This window comes from Rhincodon typus, chromosome 35, assembly GCF_021869965.1.
Source record: "Rhincodon typus isolate 14 chromosome 35, sRhiTyp1.1, whole genome shotgun sequence".
Taxonomy (NCBI): Eukaryota; Metazoa; Chordata; class Chondrichthyes; order Orectolobiformes; family Rhincodontidae; genus Rhincodon; species Rhincodon typus.
In genome coordinates, this window is record NC_063366.1 from 23,607,943 (window position 1) to 23,618,603 (window position 10,661).

At 45.5% G+C, this 10,661-nt stretch overlaps 1 protein-coding gene across 1 annotated transcript in view; it reads left to right on the top strand.

The window, feature by feature from the left end:
- The window catches only part of LOC109935266 (putative heat shock 70 kDa protein 7), a 12,954-nt gene that overhangs the window by 1,226 nt on the left and 1,067 nt on the right, over positions 1-10,661 (top strand). Inside the window, exon 2 of the mRNA XM_048616689.1 lies at positions 8-309. Coding sequence (XP_048472646.1) covers positions 8-309 — 302 coding nt within the window. The remainder of the gene's footprint in view (positions 1-7; positions 310-10,661) is intronic.

Here is a 10,661-nt window from a genome sequence, read left to right on the forward strand (position 1 = left end):
ATCGCAGCCAAGAACTCTCTGGAGTCATATGCCTTCAACATGAAGAGTACAGTGGAGGATGAGAATGTTAAAAATAAGATCAGTGAGGGAGATAGGAAGGAAGTAATTGAGCAGTGTAACCAGGCCATATCCTGGCTGGACAGGAATCAGATGGCGGACAAGGAGGAGTTTGAGCACAAGCAGAAAGAGCTGGAAAACCTCTGTCGGCCAATCATTTCCAACCTGTACCAAGGAGGGGCAGGACCAACAGGGGGATCTTGCAGAACCCAAGCTGGAAATGCCACTTCCACAGGACCAACCGTGGAGGAGGTGGATTAAAAAACAGAGGAACCTTACTTTAAAGACTTGAGTTAAATGTTACATGGATGGTTACACTACTCATCTATCTTGTGCTATGTATCGCATTGACATTATTCCACTTTTACCTCATGAGACTTTGATGTCAGTTGGATGGAAGGAAATATTATTCATGGCAGTATAATGCAGTTTGCTTCAGCTCCTAAGTTGCACTGCCACTAAGTTGTTTGATCCATGCTGTTCTGATTTTTTTTTTAATGTAAAACTGTTGTTTGTATGGTATGAGATATCTTTGAAGTGAACTCCAAAACTCGAACGCTTTCAATAAACTTTTGGTTAAAATTCTTTCTCCTGCTTCTTTCTGTTGAATTAGATTTTAGCTGCACTGATGAATAACACAACAGTTCCCAAGGAATTATACTCAGATGTGAAGTGGTCAGCCATTTCTTAGCAATGCCACAAAGCGGATATTCAAGATAAAACTAGTTCCATTTGCCAGCACTTGGCCCTTATTCCTCTAAACTTTTCCTATTTGTATACCCATTCAGATGCCTTTTAAATGTAGTAACTGTACCAGCCTTTGCTCCTTCCTCTGGCAGCTCATTTAATACATGCATTACCCTCTGGAAAAAGTTTCCATTTAGGTCCCTTTTAAATCTTTTCCCCTCTCACTTTTAAATGTATGTGCTCTAGTTTTGGACGACCCTGGTAAGGAGACTTTGGCGATTCACCTTATCTGTGCCCCTCATGATGTGATAAACTTCTCCAAGGTTACCCTGCAACTCCTGATGCTCCAGGGGAAGATAGGTGCAGCCTGTTCAACCCCTCCCTATAGCTCAAACCCTCCAATCCTGGCAACATTCTTGTAAACCATTTCTGCGCCCTTTTTGTTTAACAATATCTTCCTATAGCAGGGAGGCCAGAATTAAATGCTGTATTCCAAACTAGCATAACCCATGTCCTGTACAGCTGCAACATCTATATTCAATTCACCAACTCTGCTCCTATGATGCTGCTTGGTCTGCTGTGTTCATCCAGCCCTGCACCTTGTTGTCTTGGATTCACCAGCATCTGCAGTTCCAACTATCTCAGGGCAAGTGTACCAACAGCTCCTTCAGTACTGTCTACCTGTGACTCCACTTTCCTTCTGCAAACTTACTTACCATTCCGCCTATATTCAAATCCAGAGTATTTAAATAAATTTCAAAAAGCAGTTGATACAGCACCGATCCCTGCAGCACACAGCTGGTCACAGGCTTCCAGTTCAAAAACAACCCTCCACCATCAGCTTCTGTCTCCTACCTTCAGCCAACTTTGTATCCAGATGGCTAGCTCTCCCTTGATACCATGTGATCTAACCTTGGTAACAGGTCTACCATGTCGAACCTTGTTGAATTCTATATAGATGATGTTTAATGCTCTGCCTTCATCGATCCTCCTTGTCACGTCTTCAAAAAAACCAAGTTAGAGAGAAATGGTTTCTTACGTACAAATGCATCTTGACAATCACAAATCAGTTCCTGCCTTTCCAAATACATGGTAAATCCTTGTCTTCAGAATCCATTCCAACAACTTACCCACCAGTGACGCAGCCTCACCCAGTCTATAGCTCCCTGGCTTTTCCTTACAACCTTTCTGAAATAATGGCACAACATTAGCCACCCTCCAGTCTTCCGGCACCTCTGCCATGGCTATCAATGATAAAAATATCTCAGCAAGGAACCCAGGAATCACTTAATAAAAACCAAAAGAACTGCGGATGCTGTAAATCAGGAACAAAAACAAAGTTGCTGGAAAAGCTCAGCAGGTCTGGCAGCATCTGTGGAGGAGAGGAAGTTCTGAGGGTCACCGGACCCGAAACGTTAACTGTTTTCTCCTCCACAGATGCTGCCAGCCCTGCTGAGCTTTTCCAGCAACTTTGTTTTTGACCCAGGAATCACTTGCCTAGTTTTGGGAGACACCTGTTCAGGTCCTGGGTATTTATCTACGTTTATGCATTTTAAGATGTCCAGCATCTCCTCCTTTTAATATGGACTTTTCAAGATATCACTGTTTAATTCTCCAAGTTCTCTAGCTTCTATATCTTTCTCCACAGTAAATACAGATGTGAAATTAGTATCTCACTCATCTCCTGCAGTTCCATACATAGATGGCCTTGTTGATCTTCACTTAAAATCAATGGAGAAATGCTCCGAAATGTGGAATATTTAATCGATTTGGGAAGTTAGCTCCCATCTATGGGAGTAGTATGAAGCAAAATTTGAGCAGGAGTCATTTCAGATGATATCAAGGCAGAGTGCCGAACCTGTATGTTTACAGTAGAGTTTAGGTTTTCTATAAGGAGATGTAGGTGCAGAGATCCAACAAGTAAAAACCTTTCTAGGAGCAAATTATTGCAGATGCTGGAATCTGTACTGAAAACAACAAATGCTGGAGATCACAGCAGGTCAGGCAGCATCCATGGAGAGAGGGCAAGATAATGTTTCAAGTTTAGATGACTCTTCATCTAAAGCTGAAGTGTGTAGGGGGCAACATTTAATCTATAGTTGGGGGGGATGTGGGGGTGGTGAGGTGCAGGTGCAGAAAAGATTTTGATAGTCCTGTTTAAGTGATTAGCAGTAAGAATAGCAAAACAATGGTGTGTCTAGCTGCCAGACTTGAAAGAGCAGACAGTCCCACTGGGGTGGGGGGAGGGGATTCAGGACATGATAACAGAGAATGTAAGAAGTAAAGCTAAAAGGAAGGGAAGAAATTGGAGAATGCAACGAGTAAAGCTAAAAGAAAGGGAAGAAATGGGAGAATGTAACAAGTAAAGCTAAAAGAAAGGGAAGAAATGTCTTGTCAGTTCTCGGCTTGCTGCAGTGTTCCAGTGAATCACAGCACAGACTAGAGGAACAACATCTCATCTTCAGACTAGGCACTTCACAGCCTTCTTGATTTAACATTGAGTTCAACACCACCAAATTATGAACCAACTCCCATTTCTTCCCTTTCTTTTAGCTTTACTTGTTACATTCTCTGTCACCCTGTCCTCTCTCCCCTCCCCCCACGCAAGTGGGACTGTCTGCTCTTTCAAGTCTGGCAGGTAGACACACCATTATTCTGCCATTCTCACATTCCATTTTCCTACTATCTCTAAAAGAACAATCAACATGCTTTCTCCACAGCACCCTACACCTCATCACATCCACACCCCCACCAACTATATGATACTGTTGCCCCCTCCAGACTTGACTTTAATGACTACCACCCAATAGCTCTGACTTCAATAATCATGAAGTGCTTCAAGAGGCTAGTCATGGCCTACATCGACTCCAGTCTCCCAACTTGCCTCGATTCCCGACAGCTTGCCTACCAACATAACAGGGCCACAGAGGATGCCATATCACTAGCCCTGCACTCTTCCCTGGAACATCTGGGCAGCAAAGAAACCTACGTCAGACACCTGCTCATCTACTACAACTCCGCCTTCAACACCATTATCTCCTCCAAACCACTCTGCCCACCGTCGATGCCGCTCTGCCCCCACAGCCAGCAGCTCTACAGTAAACACCAGCCCCCAGCCCTGCCGGGTCTTCACCATCTTCCCAGACTTCCCCCTCACTGAGAACGAACTGTCAGTCCTCAGTAAAGGACTCAGGTTTTCCCCCGCAACAACCCGAACGTTAATGAATACCGCTCACGCTGGGACATCGAACAGTTTTTCCGCCGCCTCCGCGCTTATTTCTTTAATCGCGAGTCTAACCCCCCCCCATATTGACTTCTTCTCCTGCCTCCAACACACCCCATCCTCCTGAACACCACCCCAAGGCCTCCTACCCTCCCTCGACCTCTTCATCTCCGACTGCTGTTGTGACATCAATCACCTCAACCTCTTCACCCCTCTCACCCACTCCAACCTCTCCCCCACAGAACGTGCAGCCCTCCGCTCCAACACTAACTTCACTATAAAACCCGCGGATAAGGGAGGCGCAGTTGTGGTATGGCGCACTGACCTCGACATCACTGAGGCCAGGCGCCAACTCTCTGACACCTCCTCCTACCACCCCCTTGATCATGACCCCACCCGTGACCACGAAAACATCATCTCCCAGACCATCCACAACCTCATCACCTCAGGTGACCTCCCACCCACAGCCTCCAACCTCATCGTTCCCCAACCCCGCACTGCCTGTTTCTATCTCCTTCCCAAAATCCATAAACCTTACTGCCCTGGTTGACCCATTGTCTCTGCCTACTCCTGCCCCACAGAACCTATCTCCACTTATCTTGACTCCATTTTCTCCCCCCGGTTCAGGAACTCCCCACCTATGTCCATGACACCATCCACGCCCTCCACCTCCTCCAAAACTTCCGATTCCCTGGCCCTCAACACCTCATCTCCACCATGGATGTCCAGTCCCTATATACTTGCATTCCCCATGCAGATGGCCTAAAAGCCCTCCGCTTCTTCCTCTCCCGCAGGCCCGACCAGTCCCCCTCCACCAACACCCTTATCCGCCTAACTGAACTCGTCCTTATCCTTAACAACTTCTCCTTCAACTCTTCCCACTTCCTACAGATGAAAGGGGTGGCCGTGGGTACCTGCATGGGCCCAAGCTATGTCTGCCTCTTTGTAGGATACGTGGAACAGTCCCTCTTCCGCAGCTACACTGGCACTATCCCCCACCTCTTCCTCCACTACATCGATGACTGTATCGGTGCCGCCTCGTGCTCCCATGAGGAGCTCGAACAGTTCATTCACTTTACTAACACCTTCTAGCCCAACCTTATGTTCACCTGGACCATCTCTGATACCTCTCTCTCCATCCTGGACCTCTGTCTCCATCTCTGGTAACCACCTGGAAACTGATTTCTGAAGAAGGGTCCAGACCCGAAATGTCAGCTTTCCTGCTCCTCTGATGCTGCCTGGCCTGCTATGTTCATCCAGCTCCACGCCTTGTTATCTCAGACTCCAGCATCGGCAATTCCGACTATCTCAAAACTGTGTGGCCTTGGTCTCCGCTCTGCCCTCTGCACTGGATCCTCAACTTTCTGACCCATAGGCTGCAATCAATGAGGATAGGTAACTGCACCTCCTCCACAATAACACTCAATGCTGGAGCCCCCCAAGGATGCGTCCTCAGCTCCCTATTGTACTCCTTGTACACCTATGACTGTGTTGCCAAATTCCGAACAAAGCCATCTGCAAGTTTGCTGATGACACCACCGTTGTGGGATGGATATCTAACAACGAGTCAAAATACAGAAGGGTGATAGAGAGCTTGGTGACGTGGTGCAACAAAAAACAATCTGTCTCTCCATCAGCAAAACTAAAGAACTGATCATCGACTTCAGAATGAAAGGAGAACACACCCCCATCTAAATAACAGAACTGAGGTTGAGAGAGTGAACAGCATCAAGTTCCTTGGAGCAACGATAACTCACAACCTGTCCAGGAATTCCCACGTAAATGTGACAGTCAAGAAGGCACAACAAAGCCCCTTTTTCCTCAGACAGCTCAGGAAATTTGGCATGTCCATACCATCCCTCATCAACTTCCACAGATGCACAATTGAAAGCATACTGTCCAGGTGCATAATGGCCTGGTATGGCAATTGCTCTGCTCAGAACCGTAAGAAACTACAGAAGGTGGTGTGCACAGCTCAGACCATCACAGATGGAAGCCAACCTTCCATCTATGGACTCTACTTATATGGCTCCTTGCCACGGAAAGGTGGCCAATGTCATCAAAGACCCATCATACGCTAGTAAGGACCTCCTACAACCTCTACCATCAGGCATAAGATACAGAAGCCTGAAAGCATGCACAAGCAGGCTCAGCAACAGTGTCCTTCCGGTCGTTATCAGACTGTTGAATGGATTCTAGCCTCAAACAATATAACTTGCAATGTAACCTGTATGCCTCTTTGTCTTTTTGATCTGTACACCCTTTGCTTGCTGTGATCAGTCTGTACCACTCGTAAACAGCTTTTCACTGTATTTTGGTACACATGACAATAAAATCAAAATCAAACCAAATCTAGACTTGAAACGTTAGCTTGCTCTCTCCATGGATGCTGTCTCACCTGCTGTGATCTCCAGCATTTGTTGTTTTCAAGTAGAAACCTTTGCTTGCAACTGATTGAGGCAATTCCATGGAGATTGTAAAACGGACATTCACCCTCATCCCAAGTTAAGCTTCTGACCATATTACCTACACTATCATGAACAGGGAGAATTTCCATCTCTTATACTGACCTAACTTGTTAAATTAACGCCTTTGCTATCTCCGGCCTCCACTATTCCAACATATATCCTCACTGCCCACTGAAGTGACCCACCCAGACACTCAGATCCAGAGAAAATAGGCAGTTGGCAATAATGATTGACCTTGTGGCTGATGCCTACATAGAGTCACACAAAGATATACAGTATTGAAACAGACCCTTCAGTCCAACTCGTCCATGATGACCAGATATCCTAGATAAATCGAGTCCCATTTGCCAGCATTTGGCTCATATCCCTCTAAACCTTTCCTATTCATACACCCATCCCAATGTCTTCTCAATATTGTAATTGTACCAGCCTCCACCAATTCCTCTGGCACCTCATTCAATACACGCACCACTCTCTGCATGAAAAGGTTGCCCGTTAGGCGCCATTTAAATCTTTCCCCTCTCACCTTAAACCTATGCCCTCTAGTTTTTGACTCACCCACCCCAGGGAAAAGACCTTGCCTATTTATCCTATCCATGTCCTTCATGATTTTATAAATCTCTATAAGGTAGCCCCTCAGCCTTCAATGCTCCAGGGAGAACAGCCCCAGCCTTTTCAGCCTCTCACTATAGCCTCCTCCCTCAGCTAATGAATCTGTGCTCCTCCATGTCAAACAATACTTGAAGGAAACATTGAGGGTGGCAGAGTACAGACAGTACTCTGAGTGGGGGTTTCAGGGTCCACCACCAAGAGTGCCTTGGCAGCAGCACTGCTTATCAAGTTGGTCGACTCCTAAAGGACACTGCAAATAGACACTGAAAAATGCAGTGAGGGAACCAATGAGGTGGAAAAACCAATTTGCCTACTGAATCTGTCCATGATAGTCCTAGTGGAAACAAAGACGATTCCACAACCAATGGGTCAGGTGAAAGATGGGGAACCCCTGCACATCAGTAGGAAATGTCAGGCTAAAGCAATTGCAACAACCTTTAGCAGAAGTGTGGAGTGGAAAATCCATCTCGGCCTCCTCAAAGGTCCTCAACTTTACACATGCCAGTCTTTAGCCCAATCAATTCACTCCACATGATATCAAGAAATGGTTAGAGGTACTGGCATGTACCAAAGTTATGGGCCCTGATAATACTACAGCAATAGTTGTTAAGACTTGTTCGCCAGAAGCTGCCACATTCCTAGCCAAGCTGTTCCAGTACAGTTACAACACTGGCATCTACCCAACAATGTGGAAAATTACCCAGGTATGTCCTGTGCACATAAAAGAGCTCAAATCCAACCTGGGTAATGATTAATCATCAGTCTTATCTCTAACATCACTAAAGTCATGGAAGGAGTCATCAATAGCGATATCAAGCACTGCTTTAACAATAACCTGCTCACTGATATTTTGTTTGAGTTCCGCAAGGACCATTCAGTTCTTGATCTCTTAAAGCCTCAGTTCAAACATGAAGAAAGAGTAACAGCTCTTGACATCAAGGAGCTCAACGGAATCAGAAGCAGGAAACTCCACTGGTTGGAGTCATACAGGGCACAAAAAGTGATGGTGTTGTCACATCCCATGACTAAACTTGACAAAATGGCTGTCTGGGGCTTTTTAGCTGACACAGGATGGCTGAAGAGGTTTGGCAGCTATAAAAAGATGTTCACCACCAGAATTGTGGTCTCCATAGAGAATTACTAGATAAGATAATGAAAGGTCCCGTGGGGGACATAGGAGCGTCGCAGTGGGAAGAAACATTAGGGAATTTACTTGGGTTTCTGTAAACAGACTGTTCTAAATACATAAGCATTTTAATAAGGGGCATTATTGAAAGGCCTAATTAAGCTAAGGGTGCCAAGTTAATTACTTTGTAAAAGTAGAAAGAAAAGTCTGATCCTACAGTAGTTTTTAGGTTATTCTAAGTTAGAAATGCAACCAAACTATTAGTGTGAAAGGGTTAGTTGAATTCCTTGAGCAAATGTTTGTAGACAGTAGAAGAAGCTCATGGCATCATTAGGTAAGATAAGGCAATAAATGATGTGAATACGACCTCTGGAAGATCACCAGCAGAGGAAGGTCGCAAAGGAACTTTATAGAAAGGGAGTTCAGGACAGGGGAGAGGTAAACAATTGAAGCTTAAATGAAGATGTGGATAATTTGAACAAATTCTTACATCCAAAGATCAAGGGAAGACTGTCAGAAGTATTGAAAGATATCCCAAAGACAGATGATGGAGATATCAGGTAGACATCATGATATTATGGGAAGACCTAGGACTGTCCATAGAGTTGTTCATCATTGATGGTGTGTTTGCTGGATTGGATGTATAGATAAGGAGGATATGGCTACCAACAACATCAATGTTGCATATAATTATTATTACACAAAAAGTTTAAAAGTGTTATATTCAGCTGGGGAAAGTTACAGTGTCATTGACCAGTCCTCAGTTCTGAGCTGTGTTTAAGAGGGCAACTGGGCCCCACGTGAAAGCCAGATTCGGAGCAGTCTCTGGCCTCTCCCACATGTGGTTAAAGAGCTTTGAATGAAGGTCATTTGTACTGCTGAACACAGAACTTAAGGCTCCTCTTTGATATTTCTCTCTACAACAACGGTTATGATTGTCACAGCTCCAGGACATCTCTCCAGGGGTTCCTCAGGGTAGTGTACTAGGCTCAAACATCTTCAGCTGCCTCATCAATGATCTTCCCTCCATCATAAAGTCAGAAGTGGGAATGTTCACTGATGATTGCACAATGTTCAACGCCAGCTATGATTCCTCAGACACTGAAGCAGTCTGTGTCTAATGAAGCAAGACCTTGACAATATCCAGGCTTGGGCTGTCAACTGGCAACTAACATTCATGCCACACAAATGTCAGGCAATGACTACCTCCAATAAGAGACATCTCACTATCTCCCCACGACATTCAATGGCATTGGAATCAAGGAATTTACCACTATCAACATTTTTGGGGTTACCATTGACCACAAACTGAACTGGACTAGCATCATAAATACAGTGGCTACAAGAGAAGGTCAAAGGCTTGGAATCTTACAGCATATAACTCACCCTCACCAAAGCTTGTCAACCATCCACAAAGCACAGGTCAGAAATGTGATTGAATACTCTCCATTTGCCTGGATGAGTGCAGCCCCAACCACTCACAAAATTTGACAACATCCATGAAAAAGCAGTCCACTCCCTCCACCAGCGACGTTGTGTATCAGCGGTGTGTACCATTTACAAGATGTACTGCAGAAATTCATCAAAGCTCCATGGACAGCTCCTCGCAAAACGAAAACCACTTCCATCCAGAAGGACAAGGACAGCAGATGCATGGGAACACTACCACCTGCAAGTTCCCCTCCAAGCCATTCATCATTAGGACTTGAAAATACATCACCAATCCTTCAGTGTTACTGGGTCAAAATCCTGGGACATCCCCCATCTCGCAGCCTGTTTATCTACCCACAGCACCTTCTCAAGGAGAACTAGGGATGGGAAATAAATGCTGGCCCAGCCAGCGACACCCACATCCCAGGAATACATTTAAAAGAATAAATGGAACTGGAACTAGACCAGAGAGGATGCCACAAAAAGTACTGCATGAATAGGCAGATACAACCTGTACTCTAGATTATAGCTTTGTTAACAAGCATAATTTGAAAAGTCATGGGGTTTGGGTGGAATGTGGAGGTGGGGCCTTTGAAGTTTTAAAGCAGAGATAGAGAGCAGTTCCTACTATCTCTGAGTGAGTGATAACCCCACTGCAAAGCCTCTTCTAAGGACGCCTACCTCGAACAAGTTACCTTCCTCCCTCCAGAAAGACCTCAGTGGATGTCTCTCCTACTGCAACCCTCTGGTAATCTCTTCGTGCCGTCTCTCCCACCTGCTCCACTATCCGCCTTCCATCACCGTCCGCCCGCGCTCTGTTTATTTCAGAGCCCTCTTCCTCCTCCCCCATTTCTGAAGAAGGATCCCGAACAGACATTACAAGGTGTAGAGCTTTCCGGCTCCTCTGATGCTGCCTGGCCTGCTGTGTTCATCCAGCTCTACACCTTGTTAGGGATAGTAGGAACTGCAGATGCTGGAGAATCCGAGACATCAAGGTGCAGGGCTGGATGAACACAGCAGGCCAAGCAGCATCATAGGAGCAGAAAGGCTGACGTTT